The following is a 26,890-nucleotide window of genomic DNA, read 5'->3' as shown; positions in this document are numbered from 1 at the left end:
AGACCCCATCATAGCACTGAGACTGCACTTGTGAAGGTGGTAAATGACCTTTAAATGGCGTCAGACCGAGGCTCTGCATCTGTCCTCGTGCTCCTAGACCTTAGTGCTGCTTTTGATACCATCGATCACCACATTCTTTTAGAGAGATTGGAAACCCAAATTGGTCTACACGGACAAGTTCTGCCCTGGTTTAGATCTTATCTGTCGGAAAGATATCAGTTTGTCTCTGTGAATGGTTTGTCCTCTGACAAATCAACTGTAAATTTCGGTGTTCCTCAAGGTTCCGTTTTAGGACCACTATTGTTTTCACTATATATTTTACCTCTTGGGGATGTCATTCGAAAACATACTGTTAACTTTCACTGCTATGCGGATGACACACAGCTGTACATTTCAATGAAACATGGTGAAGCCCCAAAATTTCCCTCGCTAGAAGCCTGTGTTTCAGACATAAGGAAGTGGATGGCTGCAAACTTTATACTTTTAAACTCGGACAAAACAGAGATGATTGTTCTAGGTCCCAAGAAACAAAGAGATCTTCTGTTGAATCTGACAATTAATCTTGATGGTTGTACAGTCGTCTCAAATAAAACTGTGAAGGACCTCGGCATTACTCTGGACCCTGATCTCTCTTTTGACGAACATATCAAGACTGTTTCAAGGACAGCTTTTTTCCATCTACGTAACATTGCAAAAATCAGAAACTTTCTGTCCAAAATGATGCAGAAAAATGAATCCATGCTTTTGTTACTTCTAGGTTAGACTACTGCAATGCTCTACTTTCCGGCTACCCGGATAAAGCACTAAATAAACTTTAGTCAGTGCTAAATACGGCTGCTAGAATCCTGACTAGAACCAAAAAAATGTGATCATATTACTCCTGTGCTAGCCTCCCTACACTGGCTTCCTGTTAAGACAAGGGCTGATTTCAAGGTTTTACTGCTAACCTACAAAGCATTACATGGGCTTGCTCCTACCTATCTTTCCAATTTGGTCCTGCCGTACATACCTACACGTACGCTACGGTCACAAGACGCAGGCCTCCTAATTGTCCCTAGAATTTGTAAGCAAACAGCTGGAGGCAGGGTTTTCTCCTATAGAGCTCCATTTTTATGGAATGGTCTGCCTACCCATGTGAGAGACGCAGACTCGGTCTCGACCTTTAAGTCTTTACTGAAGACTCATCTCTTCAGTAGGTCATATGATTGAGTGTAGTCTGGCCCAGGAGTGTGAAGGTGAACGGAAAGGCTCTGGAGCAACGAACCGCCCTTGCTGTCTCTGCCTGGCCGGTTCCCCTCTCTCCACTTGGATTCTCTGCCTCTAACCCTATTACAGGGGCTGGGTCACTGGCTTACTGGTGCTCTTCCATGCCGTCCCTAGGAGGGGTGCGTCACTTGAGTGGGTTGTGTCACTGACATGGTCTTCCTGTCTGGGTTGGCGCCCCCCCTCGGGTTGTGCCGTGGCGGAGATCTTTGTGGGCTATACTTGGCCTTGTCTCAGGATGGTAAGTTGGTGGTTGAAGATATCCCTCTAGTGGTGTGGGGGCTGTGCTTTGGAAAAGTGGGTGGGGTTATATCCTGCCTGTTTGTCCCTGTCCGGGGATATCATCGGATTGGGCCACAGTGTCTCCTGACCGCTCCTGTCTCAGCCTCCAGTATTTATGCTGCAGTAGTTTATGTGTCGGGGGGCTAGGGTCAATCTGTTATATCTGGAGTATTTCTCCTGTCTTATCTCGTGTGGCTCAATTGGTAGAACATGGTGTTTGCAACGCCAGGGTTGTGGGTTCGATTCCCACGGGGGACCAGTACGGAGAAAAAATGTATGAAATGTATGCATTCACTACTGTAAGTCGCTCTGGATAAGAGCTTCTGCTAAATGACTAAAATGTAAAAATGTTATCTGGTGTCCTGTGTGAATTTAAGTATGTGCTCTCTAATTCTCTCTTCCTGAGCCCTAGGATCAGGACTACCTGGCATGATGACTCCTTGCTGTCCCCAGTCCACCTGGCTGTGCTGCTGCTCCAGTTTCAACTGTTCTGCCTGCAGCTATGGAACCGTGACCTGTTCACTGGACGTGCCACCTGTCTCAGACCTGCTGTTTTCAACTCTCTAGAGACAGCAGGAGTGGTAGAGATACTCTCAATGATCAGCTATGAAAAGTTACTCTTGAGGTGCTGACTTGTTGCACCCTCGACAACTACTGTGATTATTATTATTTGACCATGCTGGTCATTTATGAACATTTGAACATCTTGGCCATGTTCTGTTATAATCTCCACCCGGCACAGCCAGAAGAGGACTGGCCACCCCTCATAGCCTGGTTCTTCTCTAGGTTTCTTCCTAGGTTTTGGCCTTTCTAGGGAGTTTTTCCTAGCTACCGTGCTTCTACACCTGCATTGCTTGCTGTTTGGGGTTTTAGGCTGGGTTTCTGTACAGCACTTTGAGATATCAGCTGATGTAAGAAGGGCTGTATAAATAAATTTGATTTGATGTAAGGAGGGCTATATAAATACATTTGATTTGATTTAGACGGCGCAACTAAACAAAGCTACTAGAAACTCAGAGACTGAAATAGAGGTGCTAGTGTCAGAGATTGAGTACAACCAAAAGGTTTTATCTGGCTCGCTCAGTTGTAGCTACAAACAGAGGACCATTAGGACAATGAAGTTGCTTTAGCAATGGCAAATACACTTCACATGAGTAGACAACACTCACCATTAAGGCATCCATCCTCAACAGCTCCCAACATTGATGTTCTGCAGAATGAACTGGTCATGCGTTCCACCTGAACATTGCCACCACATTCAGTAGCGTATTTTGCGCATCACATAACCTGCACATAAAGAGTGGAAGCGTTTTCTGTTCACATAATTGAAATCGTTTTGGGTTGGTGATTGTATGTCGATATGGGGGCCGTCTATTGGTTCGTTCGTATTTGGGAACCCATTGATGGCATCATGGCAAATAAATCCCTCTCGACTTCAACCTGTTGTGCAATGGTGTTTTACTGATGATTGCATCCAAAACATTGGCTCGAGGGCTGTGAGATGCCGATAGGTACATTTCAGCAGGAGCTTGCCTATTGTCAAATACCCGAGGGTGGATAGACATTTTAGCAGACGCTCTTATTCAGAGCGATTTACAGTAGTGTGTGTACATTTTCAATTTTGTTTGTACTGGTCCCCCGTGGGAATATAACTCAACCCTGGCGTCGCAAGTGCCGTGCTCTACCAACTGAGCCGCGCGGGATAGCACTTAGATGTGCAGCGAAATGGCACGAGTTTGCCTTTTGAAAGTAGGTCTTAAATCCTCGCAAAAATCCTATGAGGTAGTTTTTGCAAATGATATCTGATGAGCCAATCTATACTTTCTGCAGATAAAGCCACATCGGTCTCTAAAAACATGCTCCATGCGAAATGTAGCGCGTGCCAAATCAGAGCAATCGCTCATTCTCAGTCTAAAGTATTTCAACATTGGTAAAACTTTCACGTACCTCTCATTTAACAAATTACTGTACTTTATATGGATTTTAGTTAAATGCAATGTGGTCAAATTATACAGCATGTCAAGATGTATGAATTCACAATGGAACTCGATAAATGATTTTGAATTATTACTCAATGCTATGCTTGACAAGTAGTTCCCTTATTCCACCACTTGGCAATGTGCATATGCACGATGGCCATGCATAAATTTATGCACACTTAAGGAAACATTCATATTGGTACATCTCAGAATTTGGGTGGAAATGATCCCATGCATGGTTTATGCACAGATTTGTGTTTACTTACAGTTGATAAATTAGGCCCCTTGGCTTTTGGGACTCAAGTACTAAACCAAACAATGTCCATTATTCTAAGGCCTCGGCTCTATCTGATCGCACAGAATCATTACAGGAGGTAATTTAGGGTAATTACCTCCTGTTTGTATACTGGTCAAACAGATGCTTCTTTCCTTCAGTGAGGTCAACACTGATCTGTAGGAGATTAGATGTGATCAGTGCAAGTTTTCAAAACTCAAAACAATTAAAGTGAAAGCAAAGTTAACATTCAGTTACTGGAAGGCAGGATGCATTTTTGAAGTATTGATGCAGAAACACACATATATATAGCTTCATATCATAACCACCAAAAAAAAAAAACACCCCCCACAGTGGTCTTCCAAAAGTGTTTATTGGGGTAGAAACACTGTACAATGCTAAGTTCATGTCAAAGCCTTGCTCCTCAGAAGACATTACTATGAATGGATTAATGGATGCTTACTGAATATGTAAGTAGTGAGATACTTTAATTAGTGCATCTAAACCTACAAGACTCTTAAAGGGATGATTGGTTACACTATAAGTCCTCTAACGATAGGACTACTATGTGTTGATACTTTGGCAGTGGGCCTATCTGGGATTTGGGTTGTGTCCAGGATGACTGTGTGTCCCCCCCCCCCCCCCCCCGAAGCTCAGGGCTGTGTGTAGCGGAGGTATTTCTTTCCAGAAGGCAGCTCTTTGGTGGTGACGCCATTGGGGAAAAGTTCAGCGGCCTCTGCATCGGAGAGAGAGGGAATAACCATACACTTCTCACCAGGCTGAGGGAGAGAAAGAGAAAAATAAGTAAAAAAACAATATGGCACATATAGTCTCCACTCTCTCGAAAATCTAAGTTAGACGTTTTCAAGTGGTCTAATATCAAGATGTGAGTGACTAACTTTCAATCAACATGGGTGTGTGTACCTTCCAGTCGACAGGTGTGGCCACCTTCTTAAGAGCGGTGAGCTGCAGAGAGTCGATGGCACGCAGCAGCTCGTCAAAGTTCCTTCCAGTGGTGGCAGGGTACAAGATTGAAAGCTTCATCTTCTTATCTGGACCAATCACAAACACCTGGGGGAGGGACCGAAGGAGAGGGGTCTTATAAACAAACATCAATTTGAGCTTCATTTTCTACAGCAAAAATGTTGCAGTTTACATCTCCTGGATGTGTCTGACCTCATACTCACACAGCGTGCGGTGAGGGGAATGCCATTCTTGTCAAGCTCATCAGGGTCCAGCATGCCCAGCTGAACTGAAAGCTCCCTCTTATCATCAGCAATGATGGGGAAGGGCAGGGGAGAGTCCGCACCATCACTGTTAAACGCCATCACATCCTACAGACAGAGGGGGAGAGGTCAGGGGTCAGCGATGATCAGCAAGAGCAGGGGACCGTGTCACCTTTGCTGGCTGTGATTTTCATCAGTGACGTCTTTAGATTTCACAACTGATAGTAGAGTAAAAGTGTCCTTGCTTTGCTCAGTAACTGTTTTCATGATGTGAACTACAAACAGCAGAATCAGTGACTGTATGTAGTATAACCTACAGCAATGAGAACTATAATCTGTAAAGAACGTGACCCTGTGACGACCACGGCCTCTGATCTGAGTGACTCAGATCAGGTCTTTCAGAGACAACAGTCAGGGTGACTGGGTTAGAGCAGGTTGTGGCCAGAGTGAATATTATTGTAAAAAGGGGCCATTAGTCTGGACAGTTATGTTTTCAGTTGTAGAGAAGTGTTAAAATGGTAGAGATAGTTAGTGTTCACAGCAGCAGTATTAATCTTGTGGAAAGATTCTGTGTGTAAACAGAGAGAATCTGTTGGGACTGAATGGATGCGTAAAATAAGAGCAGCAGTAGTTCCGGGGTTTGGGTTTTTCGTCAGTGGTTATTTGGACAGATTTCACAGGCTTTAGCATCTTCCAAATTCCGGAAGGGGAGGGTATATTCGGCCCGTAACTTGCAAAGAGCGAAGGTGAAGCTCCTCGTTCCAGTTCCGCTCCTTTTTCTAGCATTTCTTGACCTCTTCTCTTAACGTGGATGGACCCAGAACTTAAATCCAGCAGCTGACCAATTACGTGAGACTTTAGTTCCAGGTTAACCCGAGATTACAGAAGTATAGACAGCAGTGTAATGGCTGGTGTGGTCTAATCAAAAACTGGACATCAGACAAAACTAATACTCCTCACTGTGGGAAGGAAGGCTGCCATTAGTCACACAGGTTCAGCCAGAGGTGGGTGTGTGTGTGTGTGTGTATATAAGGAGAGGGGGTGGGATTAATTGGTTCAGTGAACTTCAGGGATTAACTTTTCATCCCAAAAAATGTGAGAACTTTGGAGGGGGGTGGTGCTTCTGTAACCTAGCAATCAAGCCATGTGTCCAATCACCAATGCCCCAGTGTAAGACTTGAAAACTTGGCAGTCCAGAGGAACGCATTCCCCTGTTGGACCCAAGAGAGGCCTTTAAGGGAGGTAAAACATTCAGTACTTGCAGATAGAAATGTAATAAAAAGCTAACACTATTCCCTGTTATACTTGACAGAGAAACATATCTGTTCTACACAATATATTTCTGTAGAGAAATGGCCATCTGTGAATGGAGTTGAGATGGAGTGTAACAGCTGTGCAGACTAAAGCAGTCTCAGGGTGATTACACAGGGTATGTGTATGCATGCAATATTGATTTAGACATGGCTGACAGCATTTAGATGTGGTAGTAAACCTGTGTGAGAGATGCCGTCCATATGGTAGTTATGCAATGTACGGGAATGTGCTCTCTACATTTGAACCACATAGGCAATGGATGCAGAGAGGGGAAGGCAGACCTTGCTCCAGGCGAGGTGGTCGGCCACGCTGTCGATGGACAGCGCGATCATCTTGACGTTGCGTTTCTTGAACTCATTGCTGATCTTGGCAGCACAGGCCAGCTCTGTGGTACATACTGGAGTAAAGTCCCGGGGGTGGGAGAACAGGATTCCCCATCTGGAGGAGAGGAGAGGAAGTCTATGCTGAGGAAAACATTAGGCTAGACAAGTGTGAGTTTTATTTAATCAGTTAACTTTTACTAAATGAGAGGCAGAGTGTCACCATCTGACTATGTGAGGGATGGTGGAAGGAAAGACTGAAAATCATGTGACTAGTCTCTGGAATGTGTGGTTGACCAATGATGCAACAATGTATGGTAGAGAGTGTGAAGAAAATAACAGGAAAACTAGAGGTTCTGTTAACGGATGCTTTGTAGAACCACACCTTTTTAGCGTCATAGTACATCCAAATAATAGAGACGTGGTCATGGAATACAAAAGCAAGCCCTCTAAACATTGCTCTCCTCCTTTCCCCCACCACTCATTGTGTCAGACTGGGACAGTATGGAGGTTAGAATTTTTTTTCAAAGAAGAGCAACAAGTGTTCTTCTGTAGGACAATACAGTTATTGTGAATGGTTTTTACTGAAGTACCACAATCATTTGCACATCATTCTGTATTATGGCAATAGTTTATAAGAAAGTGTATTAAAACCGTTGCGCTAGAAACAGAGCTGTAGCGACCACCAGTGTTTGAGTGGGGGACTGTTAGGGTGTTGCAATAACAGAATAATCTCTGGCTAATCTGTACCAAAACGAGAAGCTTTTAGCTACAGAATAAAGGAAATAACTACCCTAACAAAACACAGTAAACCAGTTTATCTTGAGATTTGTATAAATTTCAAGTTGTATTCTTTCCTCTACCACTCCTCCTCTCTCCCATCCCTCCATATTGGACCACAGCAATGGCAGTAGAAAAACTAAAATAACTTGCTCTGTTCGGTAGAAACTTAAATCCCCTTGAGGGGGAAGTTGAACTTGTGTCTAGTTCTGCATAATCATTTAAAACTGCGGCAGGAAATGCTCGAGTCCCCACCCTCTGGCTGCACCACACACACACATGGCTTTGCAAAGCCAAAGATACACAAATGATTATATTGCATGTGAGAAAGAGCACCCCCAACCTACCATGTTGGAGGGTCCTTCCCCTGTGCCAACCGTTATCCCTACCCCTTTACATTCTTCTATTATTTAACTCTAGCCATGAATACTAAAGTAAAAGCATGGCCCATGTTAATAATTGAGCTATAAAAAAAACACTGGAATATATTAGGTATAATTCTGCTGTGTTTGGTCAACTTTTGATAGCACTGCTCCTCCACTTTGGAAGAGTTTGTTAGATCATGCTTATGTAACAGCCAAACCTTTGACCAAGCCAACTGTTTGTCTGGATGTGTGCATGAGTGAGATGTACACTACCGTTCAAAAGTTTGGGGTCACTTAGAAATGTCCTCGTTTTTGAAAGAAAAACGTTTTTTTTTTAATCAGAAATACAGTGTAGACATTGTTAATGACTATTGTACCTGGAAACGGCTGATTTATGGAATATCTACATAGGCCCATTATCAGCAACGATCACTCCTGTGTTCCAATGGCATGTTGTGTTAGCTAATCCAAGTTTATCATTTTAAAAAGGCTAATTGATCATTAGAAAACCCTTTTGCAATTATGTTAGCACAGCTGAAAACTGTTGTTCTAATTAAATAAGCAATAAAACTGTCCGCCTTTAGACTAGTTGAGTATCTGGAGTATCAGCATTTGTGGGTTTGATTACAGGCTCAAAATGGCCAGAAACAAAGCACTTTCTTCTGAAACTCGTCAGTGTATTCTTGTTCTGAGAAATGAAGGCTATTCCATGCGAGAAATTGCCAAGAAACTGAAGATCTCGTACAACGCTGTGTACTACTGCCTCCAACCAGAATAGAAAGGAGTGGGAGGCCCCGGTGCACAACTGAGCAAGAGGACAAGTACATTAGAGTGTCTACTTTGAGAAACAGACCCCTCACAAGTCCTCAACTGGCAGCTTCATTAAATAGTACCCACAAACCTCCAGTCTCAACAGTGAAATGCGACTCCGGGATGCAACTCTGCCTAGAAGACCAGCATCCTGGAGTCACCTCTTCAATGTTGACATGATATTTGTACTTGGAATAAAAAAAATATTAAAGAAAAATAAGAAAAGTTTTATTTTTGGTAGATTTTACAATACAAAACATTGCTATCTGGAAACCTGGGCGAGGTCAAGAGAGTATATGTTAAACAGGAAGGACTTATATACAAATCAAATGTGTCTGACATAGTGTTTTAATGTGGATTGTGGACAACATATTTTGTAACAAACCGTTGTTTATAAGCCCACGATGCCCGCGTGAAGCCTCGCCTACAGTAGTTGTTCGAATTATTACGATCTGAGATCAGAGTTTCGCTTTCCATGTGAAACTGGTCCTGGACCGGTGCTTAGCGACTATAATTACCATCATGTTATATGACACTTGTGTCTTCAGTGTATGACTAATTTCACGCTGAGCTCGTGGCAATGGACATTCAACCAAGTATGTTATTGTCTGTACATTAAATGTTACACAAACACACCATCAGTAAATTAATAGGCTTGGGTTTGCAATTGAGTACGCTGATGCAGTTCAGATACAAAGTAATAGCAGATGATCACACCGACTTGTTTAGCCTACATAAGTAGCACTTACGAGTTTCCTAAGAAGTCATGGAATTTGATCTTGCCGATGGTTGTCTCAGCTTCGAAGTTAGGGAACACGTCTCCTAGCAGTATCCCAGGCATGGTTCTCTTTCCAGGGTAAGGTGACGAGTATTTTTTTTCTTCTTCTTCGGTGGAGTTTCACGGCGGGTTGCAATCCAATATTTATAGTGCATTACCGCCAACAACTGTACGGGGTAAAACGGAAACGTAAGCAAACTAAACCAAGCTAGGCAGAGCCAAGCACGAGCTAGCGATATCCTATTGGCCCTTTCTATCATATATCTACATTTTTCCGTTAGTGAACGCCTACTCTGTGATGTGCGCGTATGCAATAACTCAATTCGCCTTTGCACTCCTAAACAACGGGATTTTTAAAACTTTGCCAAAGGGTACAATCTGAAAACTTAGCCTACTATGTTTATAACATACTGTAGTTTTATGAATATAAAACAGTAGCAATATCAAATGTTTAATCGATGAGAAAATATGTAGAATATCGGCCAAAATCCATCTTCTTCCGTCTTCCACCATTGGCGGCCACTGGGTTTCCATATTTGGTAGGGAGTTGAAACGGCAAGCGGATGTTTCACATTTGTACATCTGGTGAAATGTATGTCTCCTCTGTGGCACAAGGCTGCATTCAAAACAAATCTCCCCTAAATCCCATTTCCCCATTACATGGTGGAGACTTGCGCCTTTTATTTTTATTTTTGTTCCACCAGCTTCAAACGGGGGATTTATTTGGCTACACACGACCCTGAATGAATGGACAACAGGGGAGGGGTTAACATTTCTTACCTAAAATCATCCCCACCTATCGAGGCACAGGTGACTAGTGTAAAGCTTACTATTTATTTTCCTTAATTCATTTTTATTAAGATTAGGCTACTAGCCCTAATATAAAATGTCTTGCAAACTTAGCCTATTGTTGGCTCTGACGTCATAGTATAGGAAAAACCAACATCTGACTAAGTTTTGTTCATAATAAGGCCCACACACATTTAGAATGCAGTAAAACTTCAAATAAACGCAGTCTCAAATAGCCGCCTGTCCCTTTTAATAGCCGGCAACGGCACACATTTTAGCAAATAAAACTCAGTTTCAAATAAACACAGGGTCTAAATGAATTGTTTACGAGGTTACCATTAATGACCATGAATTGTTTATGACGTTTAATGTTTTCTTTCTTACATTAAATAATTCAGTAATGACTGGAAAAAATTATGTCTATCATCCATTTTTTTAGCACCAGTAAGAAACTGCTAGCTAGCCATTGGCTGCTAACAGCTGAGAACTGCCAGCTAACTGGCAAGCACAAAAACAGTCAACAACTTCGGGAATACAGAGTACAGACCCCCAGAAATAATTTGATCGCTCTCTAATGGCAAAAGTAAGAACTGACGAAAATACACAGTCAAAGAGAAGAATAATTATTATTGCTGGAAGGGAACGCTGGACTTAAACAATTAAAGGGGAACTGCACCCTCTGATTTGGCTTCATTTTTGAGCTTGCTCCCATAGAGATAGATATAGGACTCATCTTTGTATCTGTGCCATTATGGCGTATGTGGCAGCATGGGCAGCGCCATTAAGGCAATCTCCATTTTAAAGTAGTCAATTTTCTTCTTCACAATTGGCTTATCCCCCTTGAGGACCAGTTTTTTTATTTTATTATTATTATTTCACCTTTATTTAACCAGGTAGGCCAGTTAAGAACAAGTTCTTATTTACAACTGCGACCTGGCCAAGATAAAGCAAAGCAGTGCGACACAAACAACAGAGTTAGACATGGAATAAACAAGCGTACAGTCAATAACACAATAGAAAAAAAGGTCCGTATACAGTGAGTGCAAATGGCGTGAGGAGGTAAGGCAATAAATAGGCCATAGTAGCGAAGTAATTACAATTTAGCAGAAAAGTAAATTAAAAAAACAATATAGGGATGAGGTAGGTAGATTGGATAGGCTATTTACAGATGGGCTATGTACAGCTGCAGCGATCGGTTAGCTGCTCAGATAGCTGATGTTTAAAGGTAGTGAGAGAAATATAAGTCTCCAACTTCAGTGATTTTTGCAATTCGTTCCAGTCATTGGCAGCAGAGAACTGGAAGGAAAGGCGGCCAAAGGGTCACCAGGAGGGATCAGCCAATGAAGTTGGAAGTCCCACCCAGTTAACTACATTAAAATGGTGGAATCCCTCAATAGCACTACCCATGCTAATATGGCCTTTTGGCCACTAGAGGCCTCTGTCATTCTCTATGCTTGCTCCTCAAGAAATGCTGGCTGCAATGACAGAAGCCAAACCTGAGTTGGCTTAGGAGTGTGGTTTGATATGGGTGTTCCTTAGGTGTCCTTACCACCACCAAGATACACCCACCTATCAGAACCTTGCCCACAGCTGTTCCCCCCCACTCAATCACAACAAACCTCCTGCAGGTTGAGATAAAATAACTACAGGCAGATGTATGGTGAGATGTCAGAGGAAGCTTTGAATAGGTCAGTAGCCTACAGAGTAATGTAAGAATGCAATTGCTGAATTTATGTAGATCAAATAAAAAAATATATAATTTTATTTGTCACATGCTTCGTAAGCAACAGGTGTAGACTAACAGTGAAATGCCCTTCAACAATGCAGAGAAAAATGATAGAAAAATAATACACAAGGAATAAATACACAATGAGTTATATTAATAAGTACAAATATATTCTAAACAAAGTGTTTTGATAACTTTCAAATGTAGTAACAAGTCCATGTGCAATAAACAACCCTTTACATAATACCATAGAAGCAGTGATCTGCTAATATAACAATGTGCACCTTTTATCTTTCATTGTTATTCCTAGCCGATACAGATACTGTGCCTATTGGCATTTTGTCTAGTGGTAGTAGGGCTACCTTCCCCATGTTCCCTGATCCTGGTGCATAATACACAAGGTTTACTCCATGCATGTTTCTGTGAACACATAGTCACTGTTCGATTACCAATGGCAGTTAGGATTGGTAATATCTGACACACAAACAGGCACAACAGGTCAGATAAAACCTACCCAATTATGGTCTCCTCATCAAACGAATGAGGCTGCCATCTGGCAAAAGCACCTCCTGTCCATCTGTAGAAATCGGCAGAGTTCAGCAGTGACACATGGAATGAAAAGGGTGTTGCTATTACTGGATATTTGTGCTGTACTGTACTATTAGTAATCACCTCATTGTGGATGTGTTGAGTGCCAGGTCTCTCTGCATCTCATGTATCTGTGAACACATACACACCGTCCCTGTTCTATTACCAATGGCAGTTAGGGATAAGTCATCTCTGACACAAACATATACTATGTTGAAGTTTGAACAAGTCAGACTAAACTAATTCTGTTCTCCCCATCGGCAACCGTTGGTGAACAGGCAAGAAAGAGGTGAGGCTGAAGGTGAGGTCTTTGCCAGAGCCCCATTGATGAGCATAGATCAGCTCCTTTCCGCTCATCAAAGATACTGGTCGGTCACACATAAAGACACACTCCACTCACACACAGAGCACTGATTACATTATCAATGATGGTTATGATTAGCCTGATGGAACCAACCTTATCGCTGCGTTTACCTTTCTTTTTCACAAAAATATATCAGAAGATGTGAAGTGAAATAGAATGGTGAACACAGTGATCAGGTTGGTTCCACCAGAATAGGTTATGCCCTGGACATTATATGCATCTAAGAAGTAGAAAATAATGTCAGTTTACATAAATTTGATAACCCAATTGTGAAACAAATTGTCAAAATAATAAAGTGTTTTACCTTCTGTATTTGTACAATTGATGAGCCTGTGAAAGCTGTTGCCGCTGACAGGTGAACATTGCTGGCCGGATTGTAATGGGTCCTATGTGTGGCTGGTGTAGAGAGCCAGGCGCAGGACAGCAGATGTGAGTAATCAACGTACTTTTACTCAAAATGTCAAATATACAAAGTAACAAATACACGCACACCATGACAGAAAATACAATAAACAATCACTCACAAAAACCCATGGGGGAACAGAGGGTTAAATAATGAAACAGTAATTGTGGGATTGAAGTCAGGTGTGTAAAACAAAGACAAAACAAATGGAAAATGAAAAGTGGATCGGCGGTGGCTAGAAGGCCGGTGATGTCGACTGCCGAACGCCGCCCGAACAAGGAGAGGGACCGACTTTGGCGGAAGTCGTGACATGGATACTTGCCAACATGTACATTACATGACCTAAAGTATGTTGGCACCTGCTCGTCGAACATCTAATTCATCTAGATAAATCATGGGCATTATAATGGAGTTGGTTCCGCCTTTGCTGCAATAACAGCCTCCACTCTTCTGGGAAGGCTTTCCACCAGATGTTAGAACATTTCTGCAGGGACTTGCTTCCATTCAGCCACAAGAGCGTTAGTGAGGTCGGGCACTGATGGGAGATTTGGGCGATTAGGCCTGGCTTGCAGTCCGCGTTCCAATTCATCCCAAGGTGTTTTATGGAGTTGAGGTCAGAGCTCTGTGCAGACCAGTCAAGTTACATTTACATTACATTTACGTAATTTAGCAGACGCTCTTATCCAGAGCGACTTACAAATTGGTGCATTCACCTTATGATATTCAGTGGAACAACCACATTACAATAGTACAATAGCCGCTGTCCTGGCGTCGTGAGGGAGCTTGTTCCACCATTGGGGTGCCAGAGCAGCGAACAGTTTTGACTGGGCTGAGCGGGAATTGTGCTTCCGCAGAGTTAGAGAGGCGAGCAGGCCAGAGGTGGATGAACGCAGTGCCCTTCTTTGGGTGTAGGGACTGATCAGAGCTTGAAGGTACGGAGGTGCCGTTCCCCTCACAGCTCCGTAGGCAAGCACCATGGTCTTGTAGCAGATGCGAGCTTCAACTGGAAGCCAGTGGAGTGTGCGGAGGAGCGGGGTGACGTGAGAGAACTTGGGAAGGTTGAACACCCGACGGGCTGCGGCGTTCTGGATGAGTTGTAGGGGTTTAATGGCACAGGCAGGGAGCCCCGCCAACAGCGAGTTGCAGTAATCCAGACGGGAGATGACAAGTGCCTGGATTAGGACCTGCGCCGCTTCCTGTGTGAGGCAGGGTCGTACTCTGCGAATGTTGTAGAACATGAACCTACAGGATCGGGTCACCGCCTTGATGTTAGCGGAGAACGACAGGGTGTTGTCCAGGGTCACGCCAAGGCTCTTAGCACTCTGGGAGGAGGACACAATGGAGTTGTCAACCGTGATGGCGAGATCATAGAACGGGCAGTCCTTCCCCGGGAGGAAGAGCAGCTCCGTCTTGCCGAGGTTCAGCTTGAGGTGGTGATCCGTCATCCACACTGATCTGCCAGACATGCAGAGATGCGATTCGCCACCTGGTTATCAGAAGGGGGAAAGGAGAAGATTAATTGTGTGTCGTCTGCGTAGCAATGATAGGAGAGACCATGTGAGGATATGACAGCGCCAAGTGACTTGGTGTATAGCAAGAATAGGAGAGGGCCTAGAACTGAGCCCTGGGGGACACCAGTGGTCAGAGCACGTGGTGCGGAGACGGATTCTCACCACGCCACCTGGTAGATGCGACCTGTCAGGTAGGACGCAATCCAAGAGTGAGCCGCGCCGGAGATGCCCAACTCGGAGAGGGTGGAGAGGAGGATCTGATGGTTCACAGTATCAAAGGCAGCAGATAGGTCTAGAAGGATGAGAGCAGAGGAGAGAGAGTTAGCTTTAGCAGTGCGGAGAGCCTCCGTGACACAGAGAACAGCAGTCTCAGTTGAATGCCCAGTCTTGAAACCTGACTGATTTGGATCAAGAAGGTCATTCTGAGAGAGATAGCAAGAGAGCTGGCCAAGGACGGCACGCTCAAGAGTTTTGGAGAGAAAAGAAAGAAGGGATACTGGTCTGTAGTTGTTGACATCGGAGGGATCGAGTGTAGGTTTTTTGAGAAGGGGTGCAACTCTCGCTCTCTTGAAGACGGAAGGGACATAGCCAGTGGTCAAGGATGAGTTGATGAGCGAGGTGAGGTAAGGGAGAAGGTCTCCGGAAATGGTCTGGAGAAGAGAGGAGGGGATAGGGTCAAGCGGGCAGGTTGTTGGGCGGCCGGCCGTCACAAGTCGCAAGATTTCATCTGGAGAGAGAGGGGAGAAAGAGGTCATAGCATAGGGTTGGGCAATGTGAGCAGGACCAGCGGTGTCGTTTGACTTAACAAACGAGGATCGGATGTCATCGACCTTCTTTTCAAAATGGTTGACAAAGTCATCCGCAGAGAGGGAGGAGGGGGCAGGGGGGGGAGGATTCAGGAGGGAGGAGAAGGTGGCAAAGAGCTTCCTAGGGTTAGAGGCAGATGCTTGGAATTTAGAGGAAGTGAAAAGATGCCAGGTCCGCAGGGAGGCTAGTTTTCCTCCATTTCCGCTCGGCTTCCACATTGATCTCGACAGACCATTTCTGTATGGACCTCGCTTTGTGCACGGGGGCATTGTTATGCTGAAACAGGAACGGGTCTTCCCAAACTGTTGCCACAAAGTTGGAAGCACAGAATCATCTAGAATGTCATTGCATGCTGTAGCGTTAAGATTTCCCTTCACTGGAACTAAGGCGGTAGCCCGAACCATGAAAAACAGCCCCAGACCATTATTCCTCCTCCACCAAACTTTACAGTTGCCACTATGCAGTTGGGCAGGTAGCGTTCTCCTGGCATCTGCCAAGCCCAGATTCGTCCGTCGGACTGCCAGATGGTGAAGCCTTATTCATCACTCCAGAAAACGCGTTTCCACTGCTCCGAAGTCAAACGGCAGAGAGTTTTACACTAATCCAGCCTACGCTTGGCATTGCGCATGGTGATTTTAGGCTTTTGTGTGGCTGCTCGGCCATGGAAACCCATTTCATGAAGCTCCTGTCGAACAGTTCTTGTGCTGCCAGTTTGGAACTTGGTGAGTGTAGCAACCGAGGACAGACGATTTTTACACGCTACACACTTTAGCACTCGGCGGTACCGTTCTGTGAGTTTGTGTGGCCTACCACTTGATTTAGTTTCGTTTATTTATTTATTAGTAGTTTGGTGATATATATATTACATTGGTAGTTTGGTAATATATATATTACCAAACTACCAATAAATAAATAAACGAAACTAAATCAAGCCGACTTCTAGGTTAGACTACTGCAATGCTCTACTTTCCGGCTACCTGGATAAAGCACTAAATAAACTTCAGTTAGTGCTAAATACGGCTGCTAGAATCTTATATATATAGATAGATAGATAGATATTTTTATAATTTTTTTTCATTTTTGAGTCCTGTTTCCATCCCACACAGTAGGTGGCAGGATGTATATTAAATTGTGCGATCGCCAATATACCATAGAAAAAGAAAAAGAAGAAGAAGAAAAAGAAGAAGAAGATGATGATGAAGAAAACAAAGATGGCAATTCAGGAAACTGTTAGCGGACGTTAGAGAAATTGTCACCTGAAACTCGATGAGTTGAGCGGCACAAAAACCTTTATTTTAACAATTGATAAACGTCCCCTTCGATTTATTAACACCTGATTTCAAAAACCAGAAACGGAACAAAATGCCTTCTCCTAAAACCAAAAACAGTGCAAATCGCAGTGCAGGTGGAAGCTCAGGTCTCAGTGGCAGCACCAACGGCAACGGACGCTACGAGTTCATGTCGTTGAACCGAACCCCTCCACCCACTCTCCTCCAACGGCAGGGCTCCGACCCAACCGCTGCAGCCAGACTGCGGGCATCTGAGAGCCCTACCCGGCGAAGGGGCTCCGGGTCCTCCACCTCCTCCAACACAGGCATGCCCGAAGAGGATTGTATGCGGCTCAACCCTTCATTTATCGGGATAGCCCTCAGCTCCCTCCTCGCCATAGACCTGTGGCTTTCCAAGCGGCTGGGGGTGTGTGCCTGTGAAGATTCCTCCTGGGGCAGCATTAGACCATTGATGAAACTTATAGAGATTTCTGGACATGGAATACCATGGCTGGTTGGGACAGCCTACGGCCTGTACAAGGCTGACAGTGCAGCAGGACAGGAGGTTATGCTAAACCTCTTCATGGGTAAATATGATATCATATTAATTGTATTATTCATAATAGCCTCATACTAACAGGAAGCCTCCCATACATAGCCGGAAAGCTCCTATTATGTCACCTCCATAGAATGCCAGCTCCTGTTCTTACTGTCATGAATCCCCATCCCCAGCCATTTTTACTGCACACACACACACACACACACACACACACACACACACACTGACTCACACACACACACACTCACCCGGCCAGGAGGACGCGATACTCAACCTCTAAATAATGAATGTCTATGTTGGTGTTTTTATTAGATCTGTGGGTAGTCTACAGAAATATTCCGAAATGGTTTCCTCTTCCTCTCCTCTTTCTGCAGTGATGTTAGAAGCGGTAGATGCATGCACATCCTTGGTATGCATCCACCCTGTTGTTTCCCACCCATCTCGTGCTTTCAGATGACCATCAGTACAGAGAAGTCTAATGTGATGAGATTAGGGAAGGATTTGGCCCACACATCCCTTATCCTAATCAGCATGCATCCGTCCCCTCATCAACCCCAGTCCAGCCTTACAGCTGACAAACACACCAATTTCAACCTTCCCTCCACAATATTTTGTCTTCTCTCTTTCTGTTTTTCCCTTTCCTTCCTTTGGTGCCAGCTCCTTCTCACCTGTAGCTGTCATCCCACTGTTCGTCCTGGGCTCCACCGGTTCCTCTCCTCCACTGTTTATCTCCTCTTGAGGCAATATTTAGGAGATTTTTGGGATTAGGCCTAGCCGAGTACTACAGTAGATTGTTGTGCAGACACTGGTTGCCAAGCCACACATACACCTAGAACTCAGATATCTGACTCAGGGACTTCAGTAAACACACACACTCTTCTGATCCCAGATGCGTGCACACACAGAGTAAACGTGTACGCACACCCACTAACAATGCTAATGCTAGAAATACACACACACACACACACACACACACACACACACACACACACACACACACACACACACACACACACACACGGGAGAGTAGGCAGAGAGTTGTCATCTGTAGTTTTCCAGCTCTATGAACAGTCAGCCACTCTAGAAGAGACAGACAATCTCCCCTGTTGCTGTGTAGTGGTGGGGAGTGAGAAAGACAGCCAGAAAAATGAACAGCCAGCCAGAGAGACAGCCAGCCAGAGAGACAGACAGCCAGAGGTCCTCTGCAGTGTGCAGGGTTGTTCCACATCAAAAAGCACAAGAAAGAGGATTTCAACACCGACCATCTCAGATTGTTCTGAAATCGTTTTCGTAGTTAGAAACAGATAAGATTAGCATTCCTGCAACATTATTTTGTTGAAATATAATTAGATCTCTGCGAAATTAAGCTAATTCATTGCAATTTGGACCCCCAAAAATTCCAACAATGAGTAAAACATAAGGAAATAGTCAAAAGCCACCTACGGACCCCCAATGCCAACGAGTATACAGTATCAGTTTTCTATGTTTGACAAGTAGTATGGAGCTGCGAATTGGAGTATTGTTTCTGTAATGCATTTTCAGTGATTTTGGGGATGTTTCTCCCCCCCGTTCAGAAAAATGTGTCATTCAAGTTGTCAGGTTTATGTTCCTTCCTGCATCCTAATATTACCAGGTTCAGACCACTAGATAGTACTGTTCCTGCTATTAAGGGATAAAAGAAAAGAAAATCCCACATCTTCAATGTTAAAGGGATAGTTGACTCAAATTACAAAATGACATATTGGTTTCCTTAACCTGTCAGCAGTCTATGGACAAGGTACGACATGCTTCAAATGGTTTTGTTTACGTTGCCACTGTTTAAAATGCAAACGTTTTAGCATTTTTGGCACAAATCCAAAGAAAATGCTAATATAGGTACCATGGACTAGCATTTAAAACAGTGGCTAGGAAAACAAAACCAAAGCATGGGTTGCTGATGTACCTTTTGTGATTTTGGTGAACTATCCCTTTAACATTGGGGGGGATGCTTTAAATATCAGGATGTAGAATGGGGCATAAACCTAACAACTCATTTCTCTGAACAGGGGAAAAAAATATATCAAATTCACTGAGAATGCGTCACGTAGGATGAAGAAACAATACACAGAGAACTGATATTTTATACTTGTTGTTGGCATTGGTATGGGGAGTCCATGGGTGTCTTTTGACCAGTTCTTTGGAATCCTCATGTCTTACTCATTGTTTTTGTGTGCTATATTTATTGAATACTATATGAATCCTATCATTTAAAATGGCCAATTTAGTTCCAATCCATTAGCTTAATTTCAAATTATATTTCAACAAAATGTTTCAGGAATGCTAATCTTATCTGTTTCTAACTACAGAAACGATTTCAGAACAATCTGAAATGCTGGGTGTCATGGTGTGCTGAAATGACATGGAACGACCCTGCAGTATACTGGGTCTGATCAGTACAGTAGTAGTGTGTGCCGACTGAGTGGTAGCCAGTGGTAGTCTGTTGCTATGTGATGCAGCCAGAGGGGCTGCAGGAGCCAAAGACAGCTGCTCCTTTACAGCCCAGAGGAGGACACCTCTAAGATGAAGACTGCAGCTCTCTCCTCTCTCTCTGGCAAAAGGCCAAAGCTGTCACTGAGCTTGTGTGTGTATGTGACAGAATGTGTGTGTGAGACTGCATGTGTGTCTGTGTGTGGGAAGAGGTGAGGATCAAACCGGTGTAGAGGTTAATGGTGTCTCACAATGTCTGCTAGAATTAAGATGACTTTATTATCAGCCACAGCTTGTTCATGATCCCTTTACGGTTTGTAGGATGGAGAGAGATAACACTCAATCAATCCACTTGTCCCAGGGGAAAAATGGTTGTCCTAGTTATTTTTATTTGGGTGGAAAAATGATGGGATATTATTAGTGTGTGTGCAATGTGTTTTGCTGCTAATGCTGGATGTCTGTGTATTCATTGGTGTGTGTGTGTGCATACAGTTGTTTGTTTTCCAACTGTGTGCTGTGTAGGCCTACTGTTTGCTGACTGTCTCTCTCTTTCATCTCCCTCCCCACTCTGCATCCTCTCTCTCCTCACCTCCCTTTCTCACCACCCCTTCCCTCCCAACTCTCACCTCCCTCCCCTCAGCTCTCATTCTAGACCTAATCCTGGTTGGCATCGTGAAAGCTGTCGTCCGTCGGCGCCGCCCGTCCCACAACCGCATGGACATGTTCGCCACCTTCTCCGTGGACCGCTTCTCCTTCCCCTCGGGGCACGCCACCCGCGCAGCCATGTGTGCCCGCTTCTTGCTGGCCCACCTGGTCCTGGCCGCACCCCTCAGGGTGCTGGTGTTCTTGTGGTCTGGTCTGGTGGGGCTGAGCCGGGTGCTGCTGGGCAGACACAACGTGACCGACGTGCTGTTTGGCTTCCTAATGGGCTACTGGCAGTACAACCTGGTGGAAATGCTCTGGGTGTCATCACTGGGCCTGCAGGGGCTGCTGGGACTCATCCAGGGGTGAGGAGGATGAGGAGGAGGAGGAGTGGAGATTGAGGAGGGTTAAAGAGGGTGTGGTTGGTGGGAGACCCTGTCTCGATATGTTTGAAACATTGACTGATCCTGGCCCATACTGACACTGTGGTAACTCATAATTTCAAGACTAACAACGACAACAACAAAGGCTGCCACCCACTAATCATCCATCCACATGGAACTGCATTCAGAACCACCGACAGCAGGAGCAGGATGCTCCTCTACACTGCATCACAGCACTGCTGCAAAGACCTGGAACACTTTCCACTCTACTGTAATTCGCTGTTGGAAAAGAAGTGTGTGTGGAATATTAATGTGGTGTAATAAGCCGGGGGGGTAGTGTTACCCCCAATACAGTCTTCTGTTCTTCTTCCAGCTTTGGAGGTTTGGGGCTCTGCAGTGATATGAGAGAGAGAGAGAGAGATGTTCTTTTAGAGGGGAGAATGACTGCTATAGATTAAAACTTAAATTGATTATGGTGTCTGCGGGTCGCTCTGAAAAGAGCATATTTTATGGAGGATTCATTTTGTATTGACTTATTTTAAACTTTTAAGGTATGTAAGGCTGAAAATTGAATGGTATGTCTTTTTTATTTCCCACTGTGAAATATACACTGAACAAAAATATAAACACAACAATTTCAAGTTACAGTTCATATAAGGAAGTTAGTCAATTGAAATGAAGTCATAAGACCCTAATCTATGGATTTAACATGACTAGGCAAGGGCACAGCCATGGGTGGGCCTGGAGGGCATATGCCAGGGTTCCTTTAACTGGCGGCAGGCGGACACAATTTATCCGCAGGTGGTTTTATTTGGCCCCGCTAAGTTTTCTGAGCAAAAAATGAATTTGAATTTGCATTGTTGGAAATTAAAGACTGTAAAATAAAAAGGAAATCAGCCACAAGTGATTTTAATTGAAGAAATTTGTTCCCAAGTATTCCCACGCATAATAGAGAGACACGTGATCTTATACAAATGTAAGCAAGGTTTGAAACGATTATGTTTTAGTCAAACATATCTGTTTGGTCAGTTTGCAGTCTACAAATTATTTGTAATTGTGTTCCGGCCTGCCGACCATTCGCTTCAGGAAAAAAATCGCCCCCTGGCTGAATCTAGTTGATGATCCCTGGCATAGGCCCGCACACAAGGGAGCCAGCCCAGACCTAGCCAATCAGAATGTTTTTCCCCACGAAAGTGCTTTATTACAGACATAAATACTCCTCAGTTTCATCAGCTGTCCAGTGGCTGGTCTCAGACGATTCCGCAGGTGAAGAAGCTGAATGTGGAGGTCCTGGGCAGGCCACATGGTCTGCGGTTGTGAGGCCGGTTGGACGTACTGCCAAATTCTCTCAAATGACGTTGGAGGTGGCTTATGGAAGAGAAATGAACATTCAATTATCTGGCAACAGCTCTGGTGGACATTCCTGCAGTCAGCATGCCAATTGCACGCTCCCTCAACTTGAGACATCTGTGGTATTGTGTTGTGTGACACAACTGCACATTTTAGTGGCCATTTATTGTCCCCAACACAAGGTGCACTTATGTAATGATCATTCTGTTTAATCAGCTTCTTGATATGCCACACCTGTCAGGTGGATGGATTATCTTGGCAAAGGAGAAATCCCCACTAATTGGCATGTAAACAAATTTGTGCACAACATTTGAGAGAAATAAGCTTTTTGTGTGTATGGAACATTTCTGGGATCTTTTATTTCAGCTTGTGAAACGTGGGACCAACACTTTACATGTTGCATTTATATTTTTGTTCAGTATACTTACCCTGAATGGGTTATTGCGGGTCTTGAAAAATAATCCAGTTTTCTACAGGTTGCTGCATGCACAATAATAATTACCTGCTGATGTTGTTTTAACCAGAGACAGGAGGCATGGTTTTCACTCCAGATTAGGCTTCCCAACAACTTAACAGTAACGCTGACATCAAACCTGTAGTTGATTATTTCATGACCTTTTTAATGTGTTAAACCTAAGGCTAGGCTGACCAGACCACTTCATCTCTCCTTATCTGTGGCTCTGAGACGTGGTCCTGGAGGTAGATAGTGATCCTCTTCATATCAGCATGGAGAGTTGAAGCTTTATGGTAACTCTTTGATCAGTTGTGCAACAGCCAGGGTTGCAACAGGTTGAACAGGTTGGAGGGAAGACAGGAGAGCGGCAGGTTTTATAGTTCTTGCCCAGAGATTGAAGTAGAATAGACTTTTTTTACCTTTCAGAAAGAGAACACGCAGTGAATGTCAAAGACGGTTTGCTGTTTTCTTCTGTACTGTTTTGTTTACAGGTGTAACTGACACACACAGACATTTTACTGAGTGACGCCAGCTGTAGTAATGGTGTACTCATGCTCTGTGCCCTGACCAAAAATTGGGTGTGGGGTGGATCTAGTGGCGAAGTACTTTGCACCCTGTCCTTAACTGCCCTACTGCTAAACTGCTCTCTGCTCTGACTTCTGGTGCACCTGCACCATGGCCTCCACTTTCTATGAATGTACATTCTCTGGTGCAATGTGCATGTGAGCCAGACAAAGAGTTCTCCGCTGTCCTGGGTGTTTACAAAGTGTTTCTGTGTGTTTACACAGACAGCAGCCATTTTATGCCATAGCCGGTGTTGTCATTTGGCTGTTGTTGATGGCACATTGTAAATATCCCGCACAGACACTAATCAACATTCTATTGTCGACTCGGATGAATAATAGTCCTTCTCTCCTCTCTCTTCAACTCTGAAACCAACAGCCCTATCTCTCTCTCTCTCTCTCTCTCTCTCCTGTCCTCCTCTCATCTCCTCTGAGATGAGTGGATTATGCTGTAGCTGAGAGAAACCAGGAAGAGGTGTGTGTTGAGACCAACCACTCCAACACCTCCGCTCTGATTAAATATGGAGGAGCAGTTTATTAGCCACGTCTCTCAGCTTTCACCCTCTTTCATCCTCACTCTATTTAATCCTTTTCTCGCTCTCTCTCTTCTCTCATTCTCTCTCTCTCTCTTTACTGTCTTTTCCTCTCTGTGCTCACAGAAGAGTCAGACTCAATTACCTCTTCTCCATTCTTCAGTTGCGATTCACTGTTGATCTTTCATCTTTCGTGAACCACTACCTCCTCCCTCTACTCCCCCCGGAGTCACCCGCCCCTCTCTCCCCTGGAACTCCTACCTCCCCTCACTCATCTAGTCTTATGTAGCATCCAGGCTCAAGTATGACTCCAAACCAAACATGCATTTGTTGAAGTCTTTAGCTGAGGAGGATTTGGCCATATGTTGCCATGCAGTGAGTGTAGCTACACATGATCAGCTGGTCTTGATTAGTCTTCACGTACTGTTCTGAGGGATGGTCTACATCAGTAGCAGCTCTTCTCTGACTGTTGTAAATAATCCATTGAGTAACTCTCTGATCTATTTCACACATACTGTATTTTTTCTGCAATAATCCAGTAGTAGAGACTAGAGCTAACCAGTCAGTGGTTCTTGAATTGGTACGATTTGACCAATGGCATGGCTTCCCCAGAAACTGCTTCCTGTACCCAGCCAAAAGCAATCATGGTTCTCATCGCAATAAGGAAGAACGCATTGTTGTTCTTCTGTTTTTGTGTTATCTATCTACTCACCAGGGAATGTCTGCAAATGTTATGTCCAATCAAAGCAATATGGCTGACATTCCACCCTATCAGAGGGATAGTTTAGATGTTTCAGATCTACAGTATAGGCTAAATGTATGTCTCAAATGCCACCATATTCCCTACATAATGCACTACTTTTGATCAGAGCCCTATGGGCCCAGGGGTTGGAGCTAGGAGTCAGTTTGGAGCTGTGCCCACTAGTCTGGGCATCTCCGCCTCTGTACATTCAAAGACAAGGTCTGCAGACACAAACGGTACTTCACAAGATCTCACCAGCTTGATACATTGAATTATAACTTTAATCTGTTGTGTTATTGTGTAATCTTTCATCTGTAATGTCAAATTAATGAAGTCTAATGTCAATGTATGTACATTTTGTGTTCATCTTACGCTTTATATTATAATGGGTTGACTGTATATGGTAGCAAATGTGACTGTTTATTCTATGGGTTTTGGAGGTATACTCCAGAATGATTGCATTGCAAATATTTTTTATAAATACAGTATATATATGTGTAACAGATGCCTCACAAGTCCTCAACTGGCAGCTTCATTAAATAGTACCCGCAAAACACCAGTCTCAACGTCAACAGTGAAGAGGCGACTCCGGGATGCTGGCCTTCTAGGCAGAGTTGCAAAGTAAAAAGCCATATCTCAGACTGGCCAATAAACAGAAAAAATTAAGATGGGCAAAAGAACACAGACACTGGACAGAGATATGGCTTTGTCTTTGCAACTCTGCCTAGAAGGCCAGCATCCTGGAAAAGCCTCTTCACTGTTGACGTTGAGACTGGTGTTTTGCGGGGGTACTATATAATGAAGCTGCCAGTTAAGGACGTGTGAGGCGTCTCTTTCTCAAACGAGACACTCTAATGTACTTGTCCTCTTGCTCAGTTGTGCACCGGGGCCTCCCACTCTTTCTATTCTGGTTAGAGTCAGTTTGCACTGTTCTGTGAAGGGAGTAGTACACAGCGTTGTACGAGATCTTCAGTTTCTTGGCAATTTCTCTCATGGAATAGCCTTCATTTCTCAGAACAAGAATACACTGATGAGTTTCAGAAGAAAGCTCTTTGTTTCTGGCCATTTTGAGCCTGTAATCGAACCTACACGTGCTGATGCTCCAGATACTCAACTAGTCTAAAGAAGGCCAGTTTTATTGCTTCTTTAATCAGAACAACAGTTTTCAGCTGTGCTAACATAATTGCAAAAGGGTTTTCTAATGATCAATTATCCTTTTAAAATGCTAAACTTGGATTAGCTAACACAACATGCCATTGGAACACAGGAGTGATGGTTGCTGATAATGGGCCTCTTTTTGCCTATGTAGATATTCCATAAAAAATCAGCTGCTTCCAGCTACAATAGTCATTTACAACATTAACAATGTCTACACTGTATTTCTGATCAATTTGATGTTATTTTAATGGACAAAAAAATGTGCTTTTCTTTCAAAAACAAGGACATTACTAAGTGACCCCAAACTTTTGAACGGTGGTGTATATCTCTGTGTATTTAAGATATAATCATACCCAGCAGATATCATTTTCTATTGATATTGAAAAGGTTCTTATACTATGCTATGTTTGTCCATGCCTGTCCTAGGTGAAGGAAAGACATGGCTGTTATGTGTCAGGGCATCTGCTGAAGCTCAGCCTCACAGCCATGGTGGGAGAAGGAGCCTCATACTACCGCTTCCTCAACCAACCAACCAACCAACCCACCCATCTCCCTCCTCTCCAAACTCACCCTTCAGGACTCCTGAACACCCCCCACCTCCTCTCCTCTCACCCTACTACCTCCACCTCCTCTCCTCATCACCCTTCCACCTCCTCTCACCATCACCTTACTACCTCTACCTCCTCTCACCATCACCTTACTACCTCCACCTCCTCTCCTCATCACCCTGCCACCTCCACCTCCTCTCCTCATCACCCTGCCACCTCCACCTCCTCTCACCATCACCTTACTACCTCCACCTCCCTCTTCTCACCATCACTTTACTACCTCCACCTCCTCTCACCATCACCCTGCTATCTCTACCTCATCTCCTCTCACCCTACTACCTCCACCTCCCTCCTCTCACCATCACCCTACTACCACCTCCTCTCACCATCACCCTACTACCACCTCCTCTCACCATCACCCTACTACCACCTCCTCTCACCATCACCCTACTACCTCCACCTCTCACCATCACCCTACTACCTCCTCTCACCATCACCCTACTACCTCCCTCCTCTCACCATCACCCTACTACTCCCTCCTCTCACCATCACCCTACTACTTCCTCCTCTCACCATCACCCTACTACCTCCACCTCCTCTCCTCTCACCCTACTACCTCCACCTCCTCTCCTCTCACCCTACTAC

The 26,890-nt window shown here is 44.2% G+C and overlaps 2 protein-coding genes and 1 long non-coding RNA gene across 3 annotated transcripts; 1 reads left to right on the top strand and 2 right to left on the bottom strand.

The window, feature by feature from the left end:
• Positions 1-4,152: 4,152 nt before the first annotated feature.
• On the bottom strand, positions 4,153-9,626 carry prdx6 (peroxiredoxin 6). Its single transcript, XM_029750936.1, has 5 exons — positions 9,363-9,626; positions 6,620-6,776; positions 4,986-5,132; positions 4,723-4,869; positions 4,153-4,577 (listed from the first exon to the last, which is right to left on the bottom strand). Exons 1-5 carry the CDS (start codon positions 9,452-9,454, stop codon positions 4,452-4,454), a joined length of 669 nt encoding a protein of 222 aa, XP_029606796.1. The 5' UTR covers positions 9,455-9,626; the 3' UTR covers positions 4,153-4,451.
• Positions 9,627-12,070: 2,444 nt separating this feature from the next.
• LOC115191542 (uncharacterized) lies at positions 12,071-13,330 on the bottom strand. The gene is made up of 3 exons (XR_003877731.1): positions 13,163-13,330; positions 12,579-12,625; positions 12,071-12,483 (listed from the first exon to the last, which is right to left on the bottom strand). It is a non-coding gene; the product is annotated as an uncharacterized LOC115191542 (long non-coding RNA).
• Positions 13,331-16,601: 3,271 nt separating this feature from the next.
• Positions 16,602-21,800, top strand: plpp6 (phospholipid phosphatase 6). The gene is made up of 2 exons (XM_029750935.1): positions 16,602-17,434; positions 20,513-21,800. The coding sequence occupies exons 1-2, from the start codon at positions 16,942-16,944 to the stop codon at positions 20,881-20,883; spliced, it is 864 nt and encodes a 287-aa protein (XP_029606795.1). The 5' UTR covers positions 16,602-16,941; the 3' UTR covers positions 20,884-21,800.
• The last annotated feature ends 5,090 nt before the right edge of the window (positions 21,801-26,890 follow it).

The sequence above is a fragment of the Salmo trutta genome, chromosome 4 (genome assembly GCF_901001165.1).
Source record: "Salmo trutta chromosome 4, fSalTru1.1, whole genome shotgun sequence".
NCBI classification, from domain to species: Eukaryota; Metazoa; Chordata; class Actinopteri; order Salmoniformes; family Salmonidae; genus Salmo; species Salmo trutta.
The sequence above is the reverse complement of the archived record's forward strand: the minus strand, read 5'-3'. Positions and strand labels throughout refer to the sequence as shown.